This window comes from Carcharodon carcharias (assembly GCF_017639515.1).
Source record: "Carcharodon carcharias isolate sCarCar2 chromosome 38 unlocalized genomic scaffold, sCarCar2.pri SUPER_38_unloc_2, whole genome shotgun sequence".
Taxonomy (NCBI): Eukaryota; Metazoa; Chordata; class Chondrichthyes; order Lamniformes; family Lamnidae; genus Carcharodon; species Carcharodon carcharias.
This window is the reverse complement of record NW_024470786.1, coordinates 531,893-555,594: the sequence shown is the minus strand read 5'-3', so window position 1 is coordinate 555,594 and position 23,702 is coordinate 531,893. Positions and strand designations below refer to the sequence as shown.

The 23,702-nt window shown below is 57.6% G+C and overlaps 2 protein-coding genes across 3 annotated transcripts in view; one reads left to right on the top strand and one right to left on the bottom strand.

Moving 5' to 3' along the window:
- Window positions 1-194: 194 nt before the first annotated feature.
- kat8 (K(lysine) acetyltransferase 8) lies at window positions 195-17,876 on the bottom strand. Its single transcript, XM_041182130.1, has 11 exons — window positions 17,083-17,876; window positions 14,998-15,072; window positions 14,340-14,515; window positions 13,204-13,257; window positions 11,991-12,155; window positions 10,763-10,852; window positions 8,242-8,382; window positions 5,346-5,439; window positions 3,892-4,042; window positions 2,941-3,095; window positions 195-790 (listed from the first exon to the last, which is right to left on the bottom strand). Exons 1-11 carry the CDS (start codon window positions 17,447-17,449, stop codon window positions 726-728), a joined length of 1,533 nt encoding a protein of 510 aa, XP_041038064.1. The 5' UTR covers window positions 17,450-17,876; the 3' UTR covers window positions 195-725.
- A 1,393-nt stretch (window positions 17,877-19,269) lies between these two features.
- LOC121274799 (3-methyl-2-oxobutanoate dehydrogenase [lipoamide] kinase, mitochondrial-like) overlaps window positions 19,270-23,702 on the top strand; it is a 41,874-nt gene continuing 37,441 nt past the window's right edge. The window contains exon 1 of one of the 2 annotated variants that reach the window (XM_041182161.1): window positions 19,270-19,542. In XM_041182161.1, the coding sequence (XP_041038095.1) occupies window positions 19,318-19,542 (225 nt within the window). In that variant the 5' untranslated portion in view covers window positions 19,270-19,317. The remainder of the gene's footprint in view (window positions 19,543-23,702) is intronic. The other variant, XM_041182160.1, reaches the window with a different exon arrangement.

The window sequence follows — 23,702 nt, the reverse complement described above, 5'->3', positions numbered from 1 at the left end:
CTCTCCCTCAGCACTGACCCTCCGACAGTGCGGCTCTCCCTCAGCACTGACCCTCCGACAGTGCGGCTCTCCCTCAGCACTGACCCTCCGACAGTGCGGCTCTCCCTCAGTACCGACCCTCCATGGTGGCTCCGACAAAAGCATTAAGCCGGGAAGAAAGCTGGGTGAGGGAAGGGAGATCGCCACCCGGGGGGTTAACAAAAACAGAACTGGCGTTTATTATCACGGTGAAAACTGTCCGACGTGTACTGAGACTACAAGGCTGGAGACAGGGCTCGGGAACACCTCCCAGTATCGCGCCCCTTAATTCAAGGCTGCTGATCTGACAGAAAGGGGGGGCTTGTCCTTTGAAATGTTCCCCGCTGCATGTCCAAGAGTCGCCAGATGTCTGATCCTGGGGTGTTTCCTTCACCTCCTGTCTCCGTGCCCGCACACACATATATATTTATATATATACATATTTTACAGATGAACGAGACCAATGAGTGAGCGAAACGATGCCATCTTAGTGCAGGGCGTGGGCGGTCCTGATGTGTGAACGTCACGAGGGTGGGGGGGTGCAGGGAGGTTTCGCAGGGTGTTGGAGTTCCAGGCTCCCAGCGCCCTACCCCCACCCCCTCCGCTCCCGGGCACTGTTTCAACGTTGGCATCTCTCCTCGACTCTCCGCCTCTCTCTCTCTCTCGCTCCTCCACCCCCACCGACTTCTCGTGTTCACCGTCCCAAATCATTTCTTGGAGATCTTCAGCTGCTTGTGCTTTGGGGGCGCCCACTTCAGGCAGATGGAGTCCACTGCGGAAAGAGAACACAGTGTGTGAGAGAGAGCCAGAGGGAGAGCCAGAGCGAGCGAGAGCGAGCTCGAGAGAGCGAGAGAGTTCGCGAGAGATAGCGAGAGAGAGAGCGAGAGAGAGATCGAGAGAGAGATCGAGAGAGAGAGCGAGCGAGAGAAAGCGCGAGAGAGAGAGATAGCGAGAGAGAGAGATAGCGAGAGAGAGAGATAGCGAGAGATAGCGAGAGAGAGAGCGAGAGAGAGCGCGAGAGAGAGCGCGAGAGAGAGCGCGAGAGAGAGCGAGAGAGAGCGCGAGAGAGAGCGCGAGAGAGAGCGCGAGAGAGAGCGCGAGAGAGCGCGCGAGAGAGCGCGCGAGAGAGAGCGCGAGAGAGAGCGCGAGAGAGAGCGCGAGAGAGAGCGCGAGAGAGCGCGAGAGAGAGTGAGAAAGGATGGGATGGGAGGGGAGGGGAAGCAAGGGGCAGGGGGGGGCAGGAAGGGAGTGAGATTGTTGAACAGGCACATCACCCTGTGTTTGTCATTAATCACCCACCCACACTCCCAGGACATGCCCAAAACAAGATGGGGGGAGGAATATGTCAGGTACATCGATGTCCCGGGGGGAGTTACCATTGACCAGAAACTGAACTGGACCAGCCATATAAATACTGTGGCTACAAGAGCAGGTCAGAGGCTGGGAATCCTGCGGAGAGTAACTCACCTCCTGACTCCCCAAAGCCTCTCCACCATCGACAAGGCACCAGTCAGGAGTGTGTTGGGATACTCCCCACTTGCCTGGATGAGTGCAGCTCCCACAACACTCAAGAAGCTCGACACCATCCAGGACAAAGTAGCCCCGCTTGATCGGCCCCCCATCCACAAACATTCCCTCCCTCCACCACCGACGCACAGTAGCAGCAATGTGTGTACCATCTACAAGATGCACTGCAGCAACTCACCAAGGCTCCTTCGACAGCGCCGCCCAAACCCATGACCTCTACCATCTAGAAGGACAAGGGCAGCAGACACATGGGGAACACCACCACCTGGAAGTTCCCCGCCGAGCCCCTCACCATCCCGACCTGGGAATATATCGGCCGTTCCTTCACTGTCGCTGGGGCCCAAACCCTGGAACTCCCTCCCTAACAGCGCCGTGGGTGTACCTACACCACACGGGGACTGCAGCGGCTCAAGAAGGCGGCTCACCCACCACCTTCTCGAGGGGGCAATTAGGGATGGGCAATAAATGCCGGGGCCCAACCACAGACACGCCACATCCCGTGAGTGAATAAAAGGTCTGTTCACCATGCTACCAGCACAGCCCGAGAGCGGATACAGACCACACGCAGCCAGACTGGTGAGTCTTCAGAGATGAGGGAAGATTGAATCAGCTACAGTGAAGGGGCAGAGGGGAGATTTAAATTACTGCACCCGATAACTGGATCCTGCCACAGAAGATGGGTTCAAAAGCAGGAGGCAAAGACTTTAAGGGAGGTTCACTCGATTGGGTCCCTGGGACGAGGGGGGTGTCCTGTGAGTAAATTGGGTCTGTATTCTCCAGAGTTTGGAAGAATGAGAGGTGATCTGATTGAAACCTACCCCGATGCTGAAGGGGTTTGACAGGGTGGACACCGAGAGGTTGCTCTCCCCCCCCCCACCGCCCCCCACGCCGGCTGGGGTATCGGGAACACGAGGTTGAGGGGCACAGTCTCAGGGTGAGGGGTCGGCCATGTTGGACTGAGACGAGGAGAAATCTCTTCACTCGGAGGGTTGTGAATCTTTGGAATTCTCTACCCCAGAGGGTTGTGGATGCTCCGTCATCGAGTTTATTCCAGACTCAGATCGAGGGATTTTCCCTCTCTCAGGGACTCGAGGGGCACAGGGAGCGGGTGGGAAGGAGTTGAGGCAGATGGGCAGCCAAATGGCCTCTTCCTGTTGCTGTTTCTTGTGTCCTAGACCTCGGGCAAGGACAGGAGGCGACTTGAGGGGTCGGGGACGGGGGCTGGAGGGAGGACAGTGTATCTAACGCACTGTGACACCCGGTCCCAGAGGGGGAAAGGACAGTGTATCTAACGCACTGTGACTCCCGGTCCCAGAGGGGGAAAGGACAGTGTATCTAACGCACTGTGACATCCGGTCCCAGAGGGGGAAAGGACAGTGTGGGGCGAGGTTTTACCTGTGATCGGAGGTTTCTTGTACTGGGCACTCTTCAGGTGTTCCTCGACTAATTTGGGGGTAACGCAAATGACATGTTGACCTTTCCAATACTTCACCATGTTTAGCGACTGTAACGTGCTAATGATGTCGTTCTGCGTGATGCTGGTCATCTGGCTGCGAAGGAGTAGAGGACGAGAGAGGAGAACGTTAGCAAGAGCAATGCAAAGGGCAAACTCTTTGGGACCGGGGCTATTTGACTGTGGAGAGGTGCGCTGCATGCAGGAAGCTGCTCTCACACACCATCCCCACGCGTCTCTGCAGCAGGACTCACCAGACGCTGATCTGCAATGGACCTCCGGGCCAACCACAATGCCCCCTGCCCCCCTCGAGCTCGAGTCAGCCAACCCTTCAGAGGCCTGCCTGGCTGTAGCTGTGCCTTTTCCATACATGTGGGCCTCAGCGCCATGCCAGGAGACGCATTCATTTACTGTGCCCACTCTCCTGCTCAATCGCAAGTTGTCTTTTATTTTTGTAATTGTAGTATTTTCAAATAAATTTCATTGATACTCTTAACCTGAAGATAGTGGTCAGACTGTGGATGTTTTTGAGCAACTTCTGCGCAGCAAGATACCACAAACATCAACATGTGGCTGACCCGTGACGATCTAATCTTTAGGAGTGTTGGGTTAGGGATAAATACTGCCCAGGACACAGGATTGACACCTAGGTTATTCTTAAAAGGGTCGCACAAGTATGATTGCATGTCTCCTCATAAGGTGGTGACACCCTGGTTTTAATGTCTGATAGCTCAAAGACAGTGCCTCCGACAGTGCTGGCCCTCCGACAGTGCGGCGCCCCCCTCCTCCATGGCCCTCCGCTGGCGCTGCACCCCTTCTGCCTTGTCCCCCCCCACAGCCCCGCCACCCTCTTGGCCCGCCCATGCTGGCTCACCTCACCTCGGGAGACTGACCTGAGGTCCTTGATGGAGAGCGTCCCCCGGAAGTCGCGCAGTATCTCCAGGAGCACCCAGGACCAGTAGCTGCGATAGCTTAGCTTGCCGAGATCGGAGAGGGGCTTCTCTGGGGATCCCACCGTGCTTTCTAGCTTTGACAGCTCGTAGCCTGTAGCGGAGGAAGGAATTGGGGGGATGGGGGGAGAGGAGAGAGAGGGGTGGTCACAGCAGAGGCCGTTAGAGGTGGGCAGGAGGTGTCAGAAGATGAGGAAGGGTGGGGGAGAAAAAACACCAGATTTGCGTCACAATCCTGCAGTCGACTGGGGGGGGGATGAGACGGTGACGGTGGTCAGAACGTCACCACCGAGTAATCCAGAGGGTCACGCTCTGGGGAACCCGAGTTCAAATCCCACCGAGGCCAGCTGGTGGAATTTAAATTCAATGAACGAGAGGAACTAAACCCGGAATTGAAAAGGTGAGTCTGAGCGACGCTGACCATCATGGTCGCCAGAGCCCCGTCCGGTTCACTAATGCCCCTCGAGGAAGGCGCCAGCGGGTGTGAAGGGTGAAGGGGTGAGGACGTGGGATAAGTTGAGATTCGTTGGGGTTGGGGGGGGGGGGGGGAAGAATAAAACATGAGGCCATAAGGAACGGGAGCACGATTAAGGCCGTTCGCCCCCTTCCAGCCTGATCCCCCACTTCGATAAGATCATGTCCGACCTGATTGCCGACTTTCCAATCTGCCACCACCAACCCCCCACCCCCCATCACCAATAACCCTTCGTCGATCAGAAACCCACCTCGCTCGGCCTTGAGTATATCCAACGCCCCAGCCTCCACTGCTCTCTGAGGTGGGGGGGGGTGGGAGAGAATCCCACAGACGGACCCCCCTCTGAGGGAAGAAATTCCTCCTCATCTCCGTCTTCAACGGGAGACCCCCTCGTTCTGAAACTGTGCCCCCTCACCCCCCCCTTGTTCTAGATTCCCCCCCCACGAGGGGGGAAACATCCTCCCAGCATCCCCCCCGTCGAGCCCCTACCCCCCCTCAGAATCTTATCTGTCTCGATAAGATCACCTCTCATTCTTCTAAACTCCAACGGGTAACAGGGCCCAACCTGCTCAACCCCTCCTCACAAGACAAACCCCCTTCGTCCCAGGAATCAGCCGGGTGAACCTGCTCTGAACGGCCTCCAGTGGGGGTAAATCCCTCCTCGAGTAAGGAGACCAAAACTGTCCCCAGTGCTCCAGGTGCTGCCTCCCCGACGCCCTGTACAGTCGGAGCGAGACTTCCTGAGTTCTAAGCTCGACATGTAAAATAGCACAGGCACTGTGACTGTTTACATAGCAAAACTGAATGGGGTTGGGGGCCGAATGTTGACACGGGAAGATGCCGGTAGAGCGTAAACCAGAGTTATGGCAACAGGGATTGGCGATTTTGCTGAAACTAATGTAGATCGATAACTCGCACTTACTGAACGCGATAAGAAACTTCCCATAGCCTCTCCGTTGGTACGGTGGTAGGGTCAAGATGCAGGCCACGTTGTTCCCATCTGGTGACTCCTTCTCCTAGTCGGCACAGGAAAAGATGGGTCAGCAGCTGGCCATTCGGATCTATACCGCGCAGAAGCAGGCCATTCGGCCCATCTGCTCCCTGCCGGCGTTTGTGCTCCGCACGGGCCCCCTCCCCACCGGCCCCGCCTCTCCATTTCATCCGGTGAGCAGAACTTGGAGGAAACGTAAATGAGCCATGTTTGTGTGCCCCCCCCTCCTCATATGGGGCCCCGCGAGCGGGCAGCACCCGCGGGACAATCCCGAGTGCGCCAACAGCTACGCCCGCCGACCGATTCGAGACGCGTAACGCGGCTCACTCAGCCGCGCTCAAAGCGACGCACATTCACGCCTGTTCTCTGCAAGCGGCGAATTACCCAGCAGCTCGGAGAGCCTACTGTTCCCTGCTGCGTTCTCCATGGCAATAGCTCAACCAATCCGAGACGGCTTGCCTACCAGCCAGCACCCCTTTTTCTCCTGTCGCCGAAATCAGTGCCATCCTTTGAAATTTGGCATTTTTGCATTTGTCCGGTTGAGCGAAAGACTTTTGTTCGGCAATACTAGCCGCATTTAGAAGACAAGGAACCATCCTAGGCTCCATGTTGGAGCATGTGCAGAGCAGATTTATACTTGTCAGAAAAGAGAAGACCGAGGGGAGGGAGGTGGTGACTTGATTAGACGTCTTTAAGATTATCAAAAACTTCCATTGACGTAGAGACGTCTCCACTCGCGGGTGGGACCAGAACGGGGGGCGGGGGGGGGGGGGGGCGGTGGCGTCAGTAGAAGATAGTCACCACTAAATCCATTCGGGGTTTATAAGAGTTGAATAATCTTGCCAAGACAGACAAGTTGGCAAAGCCTTTCCTTACTGCACTCACCAGGCCAAACACAAGATAGCCAAATTTTGAGAAGTTTACGACAACAATTCCTACTACAGGAGAAAAGGGTGTCGGTTGGTTGGAAATTTGATCCGATTGGCTGAGGTGTTGCCATGGAGATCGCAATGGGGAACCATTGGCTCCCCCAAGCTCTCGGGTTAACTCAAAGAAGGCGCGCAAGGCTTGAACACATTCCTTTTGTTTGCAGAGGACGGGTCCTGGCATGTGACTGTACGTCATTTTGAGCACGTATAAATGAGCCACATGACCAGCTCGGCTGGTTTGGCGCTCTTGCGACGGTCCGAGTTATTTATCTTTTTAAAACTTCTTTCACGGGATGTGAGCATCTCTGGCTAGGCCAATAGTCCTTGCCCACCCCCTCAATTAGCCCTCAGGAAGGCGGTGGTGAGCCGGCTTCTTGAACCGACACAGCCCGTGTGGTGTAGGTACACCCACGGCGCTGTTAGGGAGGGAGTTCCAGGATTTTGTCTGTGTGGTGTAGGTACACCCACGGTGCTGTTAGGGAGGGAGTTGCAGGATTTTGTCCTGTGTGGTGTAGGTACACCCACGGCGCTGTTAGGGAGGGAGTTGCAGGATTTTGTCCTGTGTGGTGTAGGTACACCCACGGCGCTGTTAGGGAGGGAGTTGCAGGATTTTGTCCTGTGTGGTGTAGGTACACCCACGGCGCTGTTAGGGAGGGAGTTCCAGGATTTTGTCCCTGTGGTGTAGGGACACCCATGGCGCTGTTAGGAAGGGAGTTCCAGGATTTTGTCCGTGTGGTGTAGGTACACCCACAGCGCTGTTAGGGAGGGAGTTCTAGGATTTTGTCCCGTGTGGTGTAGGTACACCCACGGTGCTGGTAGGGAGGGAGTTCCCAGGATTTTGTCCCTGTGGTGTAGGTGCACCCACAGCGCTGTTAGGGAGGGAGTTCCAGGATTTTGTCCGTGTGGTGTAGGTACACCCACAGCGCTGTTAGGGAGGGAGTTCTAGGATTTTGTCCCGTGTGGTGTAGGTACACCCACGGCGCTGTTAGGGAGGGAGTTCCAGGATTTTGTCCCGTGTGGTGTAGGTACACCCACGGTGCTGTTAGGGAGGCAGTTCCCAGGATTTTGTCCCTGTGGTGTAGGTACACCCACGGCGCTGTTAGGGAGGGAGTTCCAGGATTTTGTCTATGTGGTGTAGGTACACCCACAGTGCTGTTAGGGAGGGAGTTCCCAGGATTTTGTCCCTGTGGTGTAGGTACACCCACAGCGCTGTTAGGGAGGGAGTTGCAGGATTTTGTCCCGTGTGGTGTAGGTACACCCACGGCGCTGTTAGGGAGGGAGTTGCAGGATTTTGTCCCCGTGTGGTGTAGGTACACCTACAGTGCTGTTAGGGAGGGAGTTCCAGGATTTTTTCCCGTGTGGTGTAGGTACACCCACAGCGCTGTTAGGGAGGGAGCTCCAGGATTTGGACCCAGCGACAGTGAAGGAACGGCCGATATATTTCCAAGTCGGGATTTCCGGGACTCGGAGGGGAACTTCCAGGTGGTGGGTGTCCCCCATGTGTCTGCTGCCCTTGTCCTTCTAGATGGGAGAGGTCGTGGGTTTGGGCGGCGCTGTCGAAGGAGCCTTTGCTGGGGGGCGTGCGGGCGAGAGCTCCAGATTTTCACTAACCATTTGAGTGAAGACGAGCTCACTGCTGAAGGGCCTGGCTGTAATTTTACAGGTCCCTTGCCCCCTTGCCTCCACCACCGACACCAACCAGAGGAAAGACGGCTCGGCTAGGGTAGAGCCTGGGATCTCCCCCCCGCACGCTGCGGGTTCAGTGGGTGGGGTGACTGGCTAGCTCTGTCCTAGGCCAGGGGGTTTGGTGGTGGTGGTGGGAGGCGGGGAGATACGTGCTGGTCTCCGGGTTCTGTCACTCTCCCCCCCCCCCCAACCCCTCCACCGCCACCTCTTACCTTGGAGAAGTAGCCGACGATGTGGGCACCATGCCGGTCCACCTCGGTCAGTATGTAGAAGACAAAGGGCTCCACGTCGAAATACAGGGTTTTGTGGTCAAGAAATAACTTGGCCAGCAGGCAGAGATTCTGGCAGTAGATCTGTGCGGAAAGAGAGGGACAAAAAACACAGACGTGTGATGGCTGTTTTTCCCTTTGTCCCCCACTCCGTCACCCCCGGAGTCCCCAGCGCCCGCTCGAGGGTCTATCCTCGGCCCCTCTTTCCTCTCTCGGAAGAAGGCCATTCGGCCCCTCGAGACTACTCCCCCATTCGATTAGATCGCGGCTGATCGGATGGAGGCCTCAACTCCACTTTCCTGTCTCCCCTCCCCCCCGCCCCCGCCCCCCGCCCCAATAACCCTCGTCGATTAGAAACCCGTCTCGCTCGGCCTTGAGTATACCCAACGCCCCGGCTTCCACTGCTCTCTGAGAGGGGTGGGAGAATCCCACAGACGGACCCCCCTCTGAGAGAAGAAATTCCTCCTCATCTCTGTCTCCAACGGGAGACCCCCTCGTTCTGAAACTGTGCCCCCCCCCCCCCCCACCTCGTTCTAGATTCCCCCCCACAAGGCGGGAAAACATCCTCCCAGCATCCCCCCCTGTCGAGCTCCCCCCCACCCCCCGCCTCAGAATCTTATCTGTCTCGATAAGATCGCCTCTCGTTCTTCTAAACTCCAACGGGTACAGGGCCCAACCTGCTCAACCCCTCCTCACAAGACAAACCCCCTTCGTCCCAGGAATCAGCCGGGTGAACCTGCTCTGAACGGCCTCCAGTGGGGGTAAATCCCTCCTTAAGTAAGGAGGCCAAAACTGTCCCCAGTGCTCCAGGTGTGGCCTCCCCAACGCCCTGTACAGTCGGAGCGAGACTTCCCCACTTTATATTCCATCCCCCCCACCTTCGCAATAAAAGACAACATTCCACTTGCCTCCCCCAATCACTTGCTGCATCTGCACACCAACTTTTCCTGATTAGTGTACTAGGACGCCCGGGTCCCTCCATGACTCTGCGTCTCCCGTCCACATGCTGCCCCTCGGAAACAACGCCCGGGAGCACGGTGTTGGTTTTCACATCTGAGAGCACAGAGATCGACCTCGCCCGCCACCTCCCCCCCCCCCAACTGTCTCGCAACGATCAAGCCGCCTATCCGGCGAACCCGTACCGGACGAACGCTGCTGCGCTCCCTCGGTGCTGCGCTGGGAGCGCTGTTCTCGACCTTTTTGTGCTCAAGTCTCCGGAGCATGGGACTTGAACCCACCAACCCCCTGACTCCGGAAAGTGAGGACACCTCCCCCACCGCCCGGCCCCCTCCATCCCCATTGGCTGGCGCACGGCTCCTGGCTCAGAAACCTCGGCGTTGTCATGTGTCACGCTTCACCGAGTCATGACAGCAGCACCGGAGGCAGCTGTTCGGCCCATAGACTCCATGCTAGCCCCTCTGGACAGCTATCCAGCCAGTGCCCATAACACCCTCCCTGTAGAACATATCTCCCTCAAGTGCATGCACGAGTGAAATCGTTCATCCTCACCGCTGCCACCATGTCGTGGGCAGAGAGTTCTTGGTCGTTACCACTTGCTGCTCCCACCAACTGGCCTAAAACCTTACATCTCGGTACCCACCCATCCCCCCCGCCCCCCCCAACCCCCGATAAACCCCACCCCAGTCCATGTACCACCAGCCAATGGGAACAGCTTTACCCTGGCCACCTTATCCAATCCCGTCACCCTCTTGCCCACCTCTCTGAGAGGGTCCCCCCAACCTCCTTCACTCCGAAGGCAGAACAGCCCCAGCTCCTCCAACCGAACCTCGCAGATAAAACCCACCCCCTCACCCCCCCGGGGACCGTCCTGGTAAATCTCCCTCCCCCCCCCTCTCGGGGACCCTCACACCCTTCACCACCCGAAACTTGTAGATAAAACCCAGCCCCCCCCTTAATCCCCCCGGGGAACCGTCCTGGTAAATCTCCCTCCGTCACCCACTCGGGGACCCTCACACCCTCCCTACAGTGTGGCGACTGGAGCAGGAGGCGGTGCTGGAGTTGGGGCCTAACCAGAGTTTGGTCAAGGTTCAGCCTGACCTCGCTGCTTTGTACTCGATGCCTCGGTGGATGGAACCCAAGATCCCATACGTTTTGCTGACCCCGCTCTCGACGCGTCTGACTGGTCCCTCTGTCCCTGCACGCTCTATAGACATGAACCATTAAGTCTATATTGGCTCTCCCCATCGCTGTGTACCTGTGATCTCGCACGACACGAGTGGGAGCAGGAGCCCTTTGCCTGTCTGCTCTTCTCCACGTTGAAACACCTCGGTATGGTTAATCACGGGGAATCTCTCACAGACCGGAGGTGGCCCTCGTCATGAACAATTCCCCACCCCACCCCCTCACACCCCCACTCTCCTCTTCCCTACTCGTGCCCCTCGTCGGTGATCCAGCCCGCGGTGACGGCACACGCAGTCCATCAGCCCTGGCCCCCCCCCCTCACCTTGTGATCCCGCCCGTCCACCTCGTAGACGGAGATGTTGGTCTTGCGGTAGATCTCTTTCCCGGGGGGTTGTCGCCACTGACACTGAGACTGCGGGAGGGAAGGAAGGAGGGAGAATCTGTGAGCTTGGGTGGCAAATTCTACTCCCCCGTTACTAAACACCAACCAGGGTTCACCCCCCCACCCCCCGAGCTCCCTCCAGTCACCGACCCTCCTCCCCGAGCTCCCTCCAGTCACCGACCCTCCTCCCCCGAGCTCCCTCCAGTCACCGACCCTCCTCCCCCTGAGCTCCCTCCAGTCACCGACCCTCCTCCCCGCGAACTCCCTCCAGTCACCGACCCTCCTCCAGTCAACGAATCTCCTTCCTCGAACTCCCTCCAGTCACCGACCCTCCTCCCCGCGAGCTCCCTCCAGTCACCGACCCTCCTCCCCCTGAGCTCCCTCCAGTCACCGACCCTCCTCCCCGCGAGCTCCCTCCAGTCACCGACCCTCCTCCCCGCGAGCTCCCTCCAGTCACCAACCCTCCTCCCCCGAACTCCCTCCAGTCACCGACCCTCCTCCCCGCGAGCTCCCTCCATTCACTGACCCTCCTCCCCGCGAGCTCCCTCCAGTCACCGACCCTCCTCCCCGCGAGCTCCCTCCAGTCACCGACCCTCCTCCCCCTGAGCTCCCTCCAGTCACCGACCCTCCTCCCCACGAGCTCCCTCCATTCACTGACCCTCCTCCCCGCGAGCTCCCTCCATTCACTGACCCTCCTCCCCGCGAACTCCCTCCAGTCACCGACCCTCCTCCCCCGAACTCCCTCCAGTCACTCACTCTCCTCCCCGCGAGCTCCCTCCATTCACTCACTCTCCTCCCCCTGAGCTCCCTCCAGTCACCGACCCTCCTCCCCCGAACTCCCTCCAGTTACTGACCCTCCCTCCCCCCGAGCTCCCTCCAGTCACCGACCCTCCTCCCCCGAACTCCCTCCATTCACTCACCCTCCTCCCCCGAGCTCCCTCCAGTCACCGACCCTCCTCCCCGCGAGCTCCCTCCAGTCACCGACCCTCCTCCCCCGAACTCCCTCCAGTCACCGACCCTCCTCCCCAAGCTCCCTCCAGTCACCGATCCTCCCTCCCCTGACCTCCCTCCCCTGAGCTCCCTCCAGTCACCGATCGTCCCTCCCCCGAACTCCCTCCAGTCACTGCCCCCCCCCCCCGGCACTGGGGACACAGGGATGCGCTCCTACCAGGTGAAAGCGATAAGTTTTCTCGAACTTCATGTACTTGAGGCAGTACTCGCACACCCAGAGCTTGGGCTGCTTTCCATAATCCTCTGGGAATGGGGAGAAGTACCAGGCATCAATCTCGTAGTTACCGATCTGGATTTTATCCACGTACTTGACCTTGGTGATCTGTTTGGGGAGGAACGAGCGGATTAGACGGCAGGAGCAAGTCCTACAGATACACCTGGGAGTGCGGGTGGAGACGCAGGACTGTGAAGAGATTCGTTTTGGCGTGGGGAGACAATACAAAATAAAGGGGTCAATTCTAAAGGTGGGGCAGGAGCAGAGGGAGCTGGGGGTATATGCGTATAAATCATTGAAGGGGGCAGGACAGGTTGAGAGAGCGGATAATAAAGCAGACAGTATCCTGGGCTTTAGTAATAGGGGCGTAGGGTACAAGAGCAAGGAGGGTAGGCTGAACTTGTATAAAGCACAAGTTCAGTCTCAGCTGGAGTATTGTGTCCAGTTCTGGGCTCCGCACTTAAGGAACGATGTGAAGGAATTAGAGAGAGAGATTTCGGAAAAGATTTACAGGAACAGTTCCAGGGATGAGGAACTTCAGTGACGTGGATCGATGGGAGAAGTTGGGACTGTTCTCCTCGGAGAAGAGAAGGTCGAGAGGAGATTTGATCGAGGTGTTCGAAATCGTGAAGGGTCTGGGACAGAGTGGATCGGGAGAAACTGTTCCCATTGGGGGAAGGATGGAGAAGCAGAGGGACATGGATTGAAGGCGATGGGTAAAAGGAGCGACGGAGACACGAGGAGAAACTTTTTCACGCAGCGAGGGGTTAGGATCTGGAACGTGCTGCCTGAGAGTGAGGGGGAGGGAGGGTCAATCGAGGGGTTAGGATTTGGAACGTGCTGCCTGAGAGTGTGGGGGAGGGAGGGTCAATCGAGGGGTTAGGGTCTGGAACGCGCTGCCTGAGAGTGTGGGGGAGGGAGTGTCAATCGAGGGGTTAGGGTCTGGAACTCGCTGCCTGAGAGTGTGGGGGAGGGAGGGTCAATCCAGGTGTTCGAGAGGGAATGGGATTGTTATCGGGAAAGGGAGACTGAGCAGGGTTCATAGAAGAGTGGCATGAGGCGAATTGCTCTTGGAGAGGGCCAGCAAGGACACAATAAGCCTAATGGGCTCCTTCTGTGCTGTAATAGACTTGACGACGGATAGACGTGTACTGACCGCTTCATGTTCCTTTTCCAGAGCTGCTGTTGTGGGGTCCATCTCTGCGTATGTCTGAAACAGGAGAGAGAGAGAGAGAGAGAGAGAGATAAATAGACTACATTGACCGGCATTTCCCCCTTTCCCTCATGAGCAGTAATGACTTGGCGGGGTGTAGGGGGAAGTGGGGGTTGGTCAGCTCGCAGGCCACTACCCAATCCCACTTGAGGCACCCCATTCCCAGCCAGAGCCCTTCCCGTCCACCCCTCCGGCTGGGCACATCTCAGCAAAGCCCGTCACTCACCAATACCTGCCGGATGGTGACGCCTCCCACAGCTGCACTGCCGACAACCATTCTCCCGGCAGACAATCAAAGACTGGCCAGGCGCCCAATTCACCAGCCGCCTCCTGTTTCACATACGCCCAGATAACCACTCCACCCCACCCCCCTGACCCTACCTTATGCAAGGCAGCCCACTCAGAGGGGTGGGCATCTAACCCGGGGCTTTATTCTTTCACGGGATGTGGGCATCGCTGGCTAGGCCAGCATTTGTTGCCCATCCCTAATTGCCCCTCGAGAAGGTGGTGGGTGAGCCGCCTTCTTGAGCCGCTGCGGTCCCAGTGTGGTGTAGGTACACCCACGGCGCTGTTAGGGAGGGAGTTCCAGGATTTTGACCCAGCGACAGTGAAGGAACGGCCGATATATTTCCAAGTCGGGATGGTGAGGGGCTCGGAGGGGAACCTCCAGTGGTGGGTGTTCCCCATGTGTCTGCTGCACTTGTCCCTCTAGATGGTAGAGGTTGTGGGTTTGGGCGGCGCTGTTGAAGGAGCCTTGGCGAGTTGCTGCAGTGCATCTTGTTGACGGTACACACGCTGCTGCCACTGTGCGTCGGTGGTGGAGAGCGTTTGACCCAGCGACAGCGAAGGAGCGGCAGTGAAGTGGAACACACGCAGGAGCTCCAACAGTGCAGGGAGTGTCGCAACTCCAGCTGGAGGGCGGGGCTCAGAAACATGAGCAGGAAGGGCTGGCATGAAGCACCAAGGCCAGCATGTTGGGCTGAACGGCCAGATTCTGTGCTGCAAACCCAAGGCGGTCGGGGTGGGGTGGAGGGTTGGAGGAATGGGGGTTCGCTTCCCACTCCCGGACATTCCCTTACCTTCTGAATGTGGTTGATCTCATCGTGCTTCCGTTTCTGGTTCCGAGTAATTTTGCGCTCGGGCTGCTCGGAGAGCTCACTCATGTACTGGTCGCTGGTTTTCTGCACCGCCTCCTTCAGCGTCTTGGTGAGGGCCAGCCGGTTCTTGTCCACCCATTCGTCCAGCCGCCGGTTGACTGCGAGGGAGAAGGGGGGGAGCCGTTCAGAGTCACTCTTGTCAAAGGGATCCAAGCCAGTTGGTGAAGCCAAAAGCAATACGTAGATCTTTTCTTTACTGAGAGCTTTTATTAACTTGTCAAGTACCACAGCCCTCCTTCTACTCAACCCAGTGTCCCAGCTGTCCCCTATTTATATGTGCTCAATGACCACAATATAAGATATAGGCCTCGACAATGTAACCGGACACGATGTTAACAACTCCCTCCTTCCCTCTTGCTGCCATGAGCTTATGGATGTGGAAAACGCAGGCGTGTAGAGCAAGAAAGACCCAGGTCCCAATGCGAGCAAGCCGATCGCACCTCAGGAGGCTGCGCAGCCGTTGGAACACTCCTCAGCAAAGGAGTGAGAACAGAAATAGTGAAGGGGGGGAATGCAGGGATTAAAGACCCGCACAAATGGGGTAGAGGAGGAGGGTTCCCAAGCCAGGGCAAGTACTCACAGCCCACATAATGCACATAAAATTCTTCACGGCCTTCTTGCTCATTTAGTCGAGACTGGATCACCTCTGCCGAATCTGCAAGAGATCAAAAATGAGGTCAGCAGAGGAAGGGAGAGTATCAAGCGTTGTGTCAAACGGGCAGTGCAGCTCTTAGATGTACAGAGACGTTCAGGTTTTCCAGGACCTGGTCTTTCACGCTCTCCCCATATCCCTGCATCAATCGCTAAACTAATCCCACTGCCCCGCTCTCTCCCCATATCCCTGCATCAATCCCTAAACTAATCCCACTGACCCGCTCTCTCCCCATATCCCTGCATCAATCCCTAAACTAATCCCACTGCCCCGCGATCTCCCCATAGCCCTGTATCAATCCCTAAACTAATCCCACAGCCCCGTTATCTCCCCATAGCCCTGTATCAATCCCTAAACTAATCCCACAGCCCCGCTCTCTCCCCATATCCCTGCATCAATCCTTAAACTAATCCCACTGCCCCGCGATCTCCCCATAGCCCTGTATCAATCCCTAAACTAATCCCACAGCCCCGCTATCTCCCCATAGCCCTGTATCAATCCCTAAACTAATCCCACAGCTCCGCTCTCTCCCCATAGCCCTGTATCAATCCCTAAACTAATCCCACAGCCCCGCTCTCTCCTCATAGCCCTGCATCAATCCCTAAACTAATCCCACAGCCCGGCTCTCTCCCCATAGCCCTGCATCAATCCCTAAACTAATCCCACTGAGCTGCTCTCTCCCCATAGCCCTGCATCAATCCCCAAACTAATCACACTGCCCCACTCTCCCCATAGCCCTGTATCAGTCCCCAAACTAATCCCACTGCCCTGCTCTCTCCCCATAACCCTGTATCAATCCACAAACTAATCCCACTGTCCCGCTCTCTTCCCATAGCCCTGTATCAGTCCCCAAACTAATCCCACTGCCCTGCTCTCTCCCCATAGCCCTGTATCAACCCCAAACTAATCCCACTGCCCCGCTCTCTCCCCATAGCCCTGTATCAAGCCCTAAACTAATCCCACTGCCCCGCTCTCTCCCCATAGCCCTGCATCAATCCCTAAACTAATCCCACAGCCCCGCTCTCTCCCCATAGCCCTGTATCAATCCCTAAACTAATCCCACAGCCCCGCTCTCTCCTCATAGCCCTGCATCAATCCCTAAACTAATCCCACTGCCCCGCTCTCTCCCCATAGCCCTGCATCAATCCCTAAACTAATCCCACTGCCCCGCTCTCTCCCCATAGCCCTGCATCAATCCCTAAACTAATCCCACTGAGCTGCTCTCTCCCCATAGCCCTGTATCAATCCCCAAACAAATCCTACTGCCCCGCTCTCACCCCATAGCCCTGTATCAATCCCCAAACTAATCCTACTGCCCCACTCTTTTCTCATAGCCCTATATCAATCCCTAAACTAATCACACAACACTGCTTTCTCCCCATAGTCCTGTATCAATCCCCAAACTAAACACACTGTCCCGCTCTCTAATGGCTGGTGGTGTGTGGGGGCAAGTCATGTGATGAAACCTCCTGGAGAAGATCAAACCACTGTTGACAACCTTAACGGTCATTTACAGCACAGAAGGAGGCATTTTGGCCCAGTGATTCCATGCTGGCTCTCCATGGACCAAGCCAGTCAGTCTCATCCCCCCCCTGCTCTCCACCTCTGGCTGTGTAAATTTACTTCCTTCAAGTCCCAATCCAATTCAAATCCTTCTGACTGTCTCTGCTTCCAGTGCCCTCAAAGCAGCAGGGATAGGCGGCCATGTGTGAAAGCAAAACACTGCGGATGCTGGAGATCTGAAATAAAACAAAATGGAAAGCGCTGGCAAAAAGCTCAACAAGTCTGGCAGCAACTGCGGAGGGAGACATTTCTCCGGGACACGCCGCCGCTGTCAGCGAGACCAGAGCCCCTTACTCATCACAACGAGCAATGCCAGGGGAGGTCGACGAAAACCTTTCGGAAGCAAAACGTGGCATCCCCTGGTGAGGTTGGGGGTGGATTTGTGGGGGGAAGAGGAATTGGGGCGGGGGGAGGGGGGTGGGGAAAGGGTGTCTTTGTGGGAGTGCTTACGCCAGCTGTTGTCAGCTCTCCTGCACAGGTAAGTCTCCCCAATCTCCACGGTCACCTCTTGCTCCCTGCTGGTGGTATTGTTGCTGCTGGAGGTGTTGCTGCAGTGCCGGCTGGCGCCGCTGGGGGGAGATGGTGCCGGAGGCTCCAAGCCGTGGCGGCGCTGCTGCTGAGCATGCGGTGGCGACTCGTCCACTCCGGGCTCCCGCTTCACCTCCACCAGCACCGCCGTTCCCCCTCCTCCGCCCGCTGTCGGCCTCCCGCTCTCCTCCGCCTCCATCTCCTCCGTCTTGATGCCGCCGATCACCGTCTGCGTCTGGGCCGCCGCCACCGTCGCCATGATCGACCTCACCGTCGTCCCCTCCCCCATCCACTAGGGCGGCAGTGCGCCTGCGCCTACCTATCCAGCCGCCTTCTTCTCCCCACGGTGAGGGCGTACTGACGTTACGCCTCATTGATATGCAGAGACGCCGCCACGCCATTGGTCCGCCCCGATAGAACCACGCCCCTCCACCCCACAAGACCGACATCGGATCTTATTGCTATTCATGTTCCCGCCCACTCTCGCCTATTGGTCGCTCCTGTGTGAAACTACGCCCCCTTCTGCCCACTCCGCCCCAGTAACGTCACATCTAATTGTCACGCCTTGACGAGCCTTCCAGAAGGCCCGCCCTTTTCTGACGTCACAGGTGATTGGCCGAGGCTGCCCACCAACCGCGCCTCCTCCTCTCCGCCGTGGCGCGCGTTACATCCGACGCTGGTGCGGGCTCGCTCCCGACCAGGCGACATTGATCGGCGTTCCCTTTCAGTCCCACCCTGGGTTCGTCGCTCCGCCCTCTGACGTCCCATCTTGCGGAGCGATTCACGCTCGCCTCGCCGCAGGCGATTGGCCGAGCTTTGGGTACGACCAACACCCCCGCCCCCCCCCCCCCCCGTTTGGTCTTCAACCATACGTCAAACGGTGGTGGTGAAGAGGCTCGGCGAATGGCCGCTCCTCCTCGAGCTGAAGCCCCTCCCCCGCCCTCAACCACTCGGCCTCCGCACTCTCCGCCCCGCCCCTCCCGACCTCATTTGATATTCATGCTGGGCCGCAGACCATTGGTGGAACCTCCACGTTAGCCACACCCCCTCACGCGGCCTGTCCCTCCCTCCCGAGCCATCGGGTGACGTCAGGACGCCGGCCTCACGTCCGGCGTGGGGTTGTTCCTAGGGGGAGGGGGGGAAGGGCCAAAACAAAATGGCGGCCTTGAGCAAGCGCAGCTGTTGACTCCTGCTGCCTATCCCCCAATATCCTAAAGCAGAAGGGCTGTCAGGGCCTTGTACGTGTAGCATGGGAGGAATGAGGCCAGGGGGGGATTGGCTTTGCTGGAAAAGTCATCTTTAGGAGAGTTTAACCCTTTGCAACCTTTTATTTATCCATCTTTTTTGGGGGGTGGGGGAGGGGTTGTGTTGGGTTGGGGGGGTTGGGTTGGGGGGTGTTGGTTGGGCTTGTATTTGTACGGAACTTGCAGGCAAAGTCACCCTGAGCAGAGTTTAACCCTTTGCAACCTTTTATTTATCCATCTTTTTTTTGAGGGGAGGGGGTGGGGTTGGGTTGGGTTGGGTTGGGTGTTGGTTGGGTTTGTATTTGTCTGGAACTTGCAGGCAAAGTCACCCTGAGCAGAGTTTGACCCTTTGCGATCCTTTATTTCTGCAATTTTTTGAGGGGGTGGGGGGGAACCGGGTGTTGGGTGCCGTTGGCGCATTGACAGATTATTTTGGGGGGGGTTTGGGTTGTGGAAAGCCTCGCGTTCAGGAGAGTGTTACCCTCTGCCGTCCTCCTGTATCCCTTCGGCGAACTGGGACGGGGTGGATCGCCGAGCTCCCGCGCTCCCCGGAGGTGGATTGGCTTGGGTTTTGGAGAGCGTCGCCTTCCGGAGAGATTTACTCTTTGCATTCTCTGTTTATTCTTTGGAGAGTTGGGGGTGGTGGTGGTGGTGGGGTTGGTTGGCTGGCTGGGCTCACCAACCTTGGGCAAGATTAGATTGGGTTGCAGAACAAGTCACCATCAGAGCTTTGCCCTTCGCAATCTTTGTTTTTCTTTTGGTGAATTTGGCGAAGGTGGGTTGGGGTGAGGGGGAGGGGTGGTTGTTGCTCGTGGTGAGGTGGGCTACCCACTTTTGGGGGAGGGGGGAGTTGAGTTGGAGCTTGAGGAGGAGGAGGAGGTGGTGGTGGTGGGGCTGGACTGGAGTTGGACAAATGATGATGTTGAGCAAGGGGGCAGGAGGAGGAGGGTGGGCGCGCTGGGTTCGGAGCTCCCTGGCCCCCCTCCTCGACGCCTCTCGCACCGCCCAGTGGCAGTCCACGTCGGCCAGCGACCACCAGCACCACCACTATCAGCATCACCACGAGGTGACCAAGGAGAGGTCCAAGGCGGTCAGCTCCTTCTACAACCAGTCGCTGATCGACAGTGCGGCTGAGAAGGTAAAATGGCGCAGGGGTTGGGAGTGGGGGGGGGGGGGGGTGGTGGTGGAGGAAAGGTTCAATGTCTCACCTGGCAGACAGCACCTCTAGCAGTGCGGCACTCCCTCAGCGCCGCGCCGAGTGCTGGCCGAGATCTTCAAGTTCGCGTTCTGGATGGGGGCCGCGGAGGTGGGGTTGAACTCTCCTCGTGTCAGAGGTCAGGGTGCTAAGTGGACGCCGGCTGGCTGTGTTCGGTGGTGGGTATTGAGATGGCGAATGGTGGTGGGCTATTCGACTGCAGGAGCTGCTGCAGTCACTGGAATCGGAAGTGGAGCCTTTGGCAGGCGTCTCATCCTTGTTGAACCCCGATCCAGGGTGAGATGAGGCAGCTGCTGGCCCACAGCGCCTGCATAACCTGGCCACTTGTGCGCGCACCGCCCCCGCCCCACCTCATTTCCACTTCTCCGGCATTGTGGCCTCGCCTTCAGCCTCCAGTACCTTGCACACGCGCGCTATTGCACCTTCCCTCTCCCCCCACTTCAGGGAGGATGCGACGGCATTAAAGAGGGTGCAGGAAAGGTTCACAAGAATGGTGCCAAGGCCGAGGAACTTCGGTTCCATGGATAGGTTGGGGAGGTTGGAACTCTTCTCTCCAGAGAAGAGAAGGCTGAGAGGAGATTTGATCGAGGTGTTCCCAGGGTCTGGGACAGAGCGGTTCGGGAGAAACCGTTTGCATTGGGGGAGGGATCGAGAACCAGAGGGACAAAGATTGAAGACGATGGATAAAAGGAACGAGGGAGACAGGAGGAGAAACTTTTTAACACAGCGAGGGGTTAGGATTTGGAACACGGTGCCCGAGAGTGTGGGGGAGGGAGGGTCAATCGAGGGGTTAGGATCTGCAACGCGCTGCCTAAGAGTGGCAGAGGGAGGTCAAATTGAGGTGCTCAAGAGGGTCTGGGATTGTTATCGGGAAAGGAAGAATATACAGGGTAAACGGGAGGGATGGTTGAGGAAGCGGCGAGGCTCATACTGTGAACCCCGTTCCCGGGGGGGAAAGGACAGTGTATCTAACGCAATGTGACACCCGGTCCCAGAGGGGGAAAGGACAGTGTATTTAACGCACTGACACCCGGTCCCAGAGAGGGAAAGGACAGTGTATCTAACGCACTGTGACACCCGGTCCCAGAGTGGGAAAGGACAGTGTATCTAACGCACTGTGACACCCGGTCCCAGAAGGGGAAAGGACAGTGTATCTAACGCACTGTGACACCCGGTCCCAGAAGGGGAAAGGACAGTGTATCTAACGCACTGTGTAACCCGGTCCCAGAGGGGGAAAGGACAGTGTATCTAACGCACTGTGACACCCGGTCCCAGAGGGGGAAAGGACAGTGTATCTAACGCACTGTGACACCCGGTCCCAGAGGGGGAAAGGACAGTGTATCTAACGCACAGCAACACCTGGTCCCAGAGGGGGAAAGGACAGTGTATCTAACGCACTGTGACACCCGGTCCCAGAGGGGGAAAGGACAGTGTATCTAACGCACTGTGTAACCCGGTCCCAGAGGGGGAAAGGACAGTGTATCTAACGCACTGTGACACCCTGTCCCAGAGGGGGAAAGGACAGTGTATCTAACGCACTGTGACACCTGGTCCCAGAGGGGGAAAGGACAGTGTATCTAACGCACAGTGACACCCGGTCCCAGAGGGGGAAAGGACAGTGTATCTAACGCACTGTGACACCCGGTCCCAGAAGGGGAAAGGACAGTGTATCTAACGCACTGTGACACCCGGTCCCAGAAGGGGAAAGGACAGTGTATCTAACGCACTGTGTAACCCGGTCCCAGAGGGGGAAAGGACAGTGTATCTAACGCACTGTGACACCCGGTCCCAGAGGGGGAAATGACAGTGTATCTAACGCACTGTGACACCCGGTCCCAGAGGGGGAAAGGACAGTGTATCTAACGCACTGTGACACCCTGTCCCAGAGGGGGAAAGGACAGTGTATCTAACGCACTGTGACACCCGGTCCCAGAGGGGGAAAGGACAGTGTATCTAACGCACAGCAACACCTGGTCCCAGAGGGGGAAAGGACAGTGTATCTAACGCACTGTGACACCCGGTCCCAGAGGGGGAAAGGACAGTGTATCTAACGCACTGTGTAACCCGGTCCCAGAGGGGGAAAGGACAGTGTATCTAACGCACTGTGACACCCTGTCCCAGAGGGGGAAAGGACAGTGTATCTAACGCACTGTGACACCTGGTCCCAGAGGGGGAAAGGACAGTGTATCTAACGCACTGTGACACCCTGTCCCAGAGGGGGAAAGGACAGTGTATCTAACGCACTGTGACACCCGGTCCCAGAGGGGGAAAGGACAGTGTATCTAACGCACTTTGACACCCGGTCCCAGAGGGGGAAAGGACAGTGTATCTAACGCACTGTGACACCCGGTCCCAGAGGGAGAAAGGACAGTGTATCTAACGCACTGTGTAACCCGGTCCCAGGGGGGAAAGGACAGTGTATCTAATGCACTGTGACACCCAGTCCCAGAGGGGGAAAGGACAGTGTATCTAACGCACTTTGACACCCGGTCCCAGAGGGGGAAAGGACAGTGTATCTAAAGCAGTGTGACACCCGGTCCCAGAGGGAGAAAGGACAGTGTATCTAACGCGCTGTGACACCCGGTCCCAGAGGGGGAAAGGACAGAGTATCTAATGCACTGTGACACCCGGTCCCAGAGGGGGAAAGGACAGTGTATCTAACGCACTATGACACCCGGTCCCAGAGGGGGAAAGGACAGTGTATCTAAAGCAATGTGACACCCGGTCCCAGAGGAGGAAAGGACAGTGTATTTAACGCACTGTGACTTCCATGTTTTTTGATTGAAATGCCCCCCAGGCGAAGCAGTGGGAAGACGCCCCATTTAATTCTGTGGTAGGCTTGCAGAGTTGAGTGTAAGATGCTGCACCCGACTTTGAAGGAAGGATCTCGGTGCCGGAGGGTCTCCCCAGTAGTGAAAAGGCTAGAAATCGAGTATATCCTAACTAAGCTTCTGGGTTGTACTCCCAAATCGAAGCTGACGCTCCATGTAGTGTAACTGAGGGAGAGCTGCACTGTCGGAGGGTCAGTGCTGAGGGAGAGCCGCACTGTCGGAGGGTCAGTGCTGAGGGAGAGCCGCACTGTCGGAGGGTGAGTGATGAGGGAGTGCCGCACTGTCGGAGGGTGAGTGCTGAGGGAGAGCCGCACTGTCGGAGGGTGAGTGCTGAGGGAGAGCCGCTCTGTCGGAGCATCAGTACTGAGGGAGAGCCGCAGTGTCGAAGGGTCAGTGCTGAGGGAGAGCCGCACTGTCGGAGGGTCAGTACTGAGGGAGAGCCGCACTGTCAGAGGGTCAGTGCTGAGGGAGAGCCGTACTGTCGGAGGATCAGTACTGAGGGAGAGCCGCAGTGTCGAAGGGTCAGTGCTGAGGGAGCGCCGCACTGTCGGAGGGTCAGTACTGAGGGAGAGCCGCACTGTCGGAGGGTCACTGCTGAGAGAGAGCCGCATTGTCGGAGGGTCAGTACTGAGGGAGAGCCACACTGTCTGAGGGTCAGTACTGAGGGAGGGCGGCACTGTCGGAGGGTCAGCGCTGAGGGAGCACCGCACTGTCGGAGGGTCAGCGCTGAGGAAGCGCCGCACTGTCGGAGGGTCAGCGCTGAGGGAGCGCCGCACTGTCGGAGGGTCAGTACTGAGGGAGCTCCGCGCTATCGGAGGTTTGTGCTGAGGGAGCGCCGCACTGTCGGAGGGTCAGTACTGAGGGAGCTCCACGCCATCGGAGGTTTGTGCTGAGGGAGAGCCGCACTGTCGGAGGGTCGGCGCTGAAGGAGCGCCGCACTGTCGGAGGGTCAGTACTGAGGGAGAGCCGCACTGTCGGAGGGTCAGTGCTGAGGGAGAGCCGCACTGTCGGAGGGTCAGTACTGAGGGAGCGCCACACTGTCAGAGAGTCAGTGTTGAGGGGGAGCCGTACTGTTGGAGGGTCAGTGCTGAGGGAGCGCCGCACTGTCGGAGGGTCAGTACTGAGGGAGCACCGCACTGTCGGAGTGTCAGTACTGAGGGAGCGCCGCACTGTTGGAGGGTCAGTACTGATGGAGCGCTGCACTGTCGGAGGGTCAGTACTGAGGGAGTGCCGCACTGTCGGAGGGTTAGT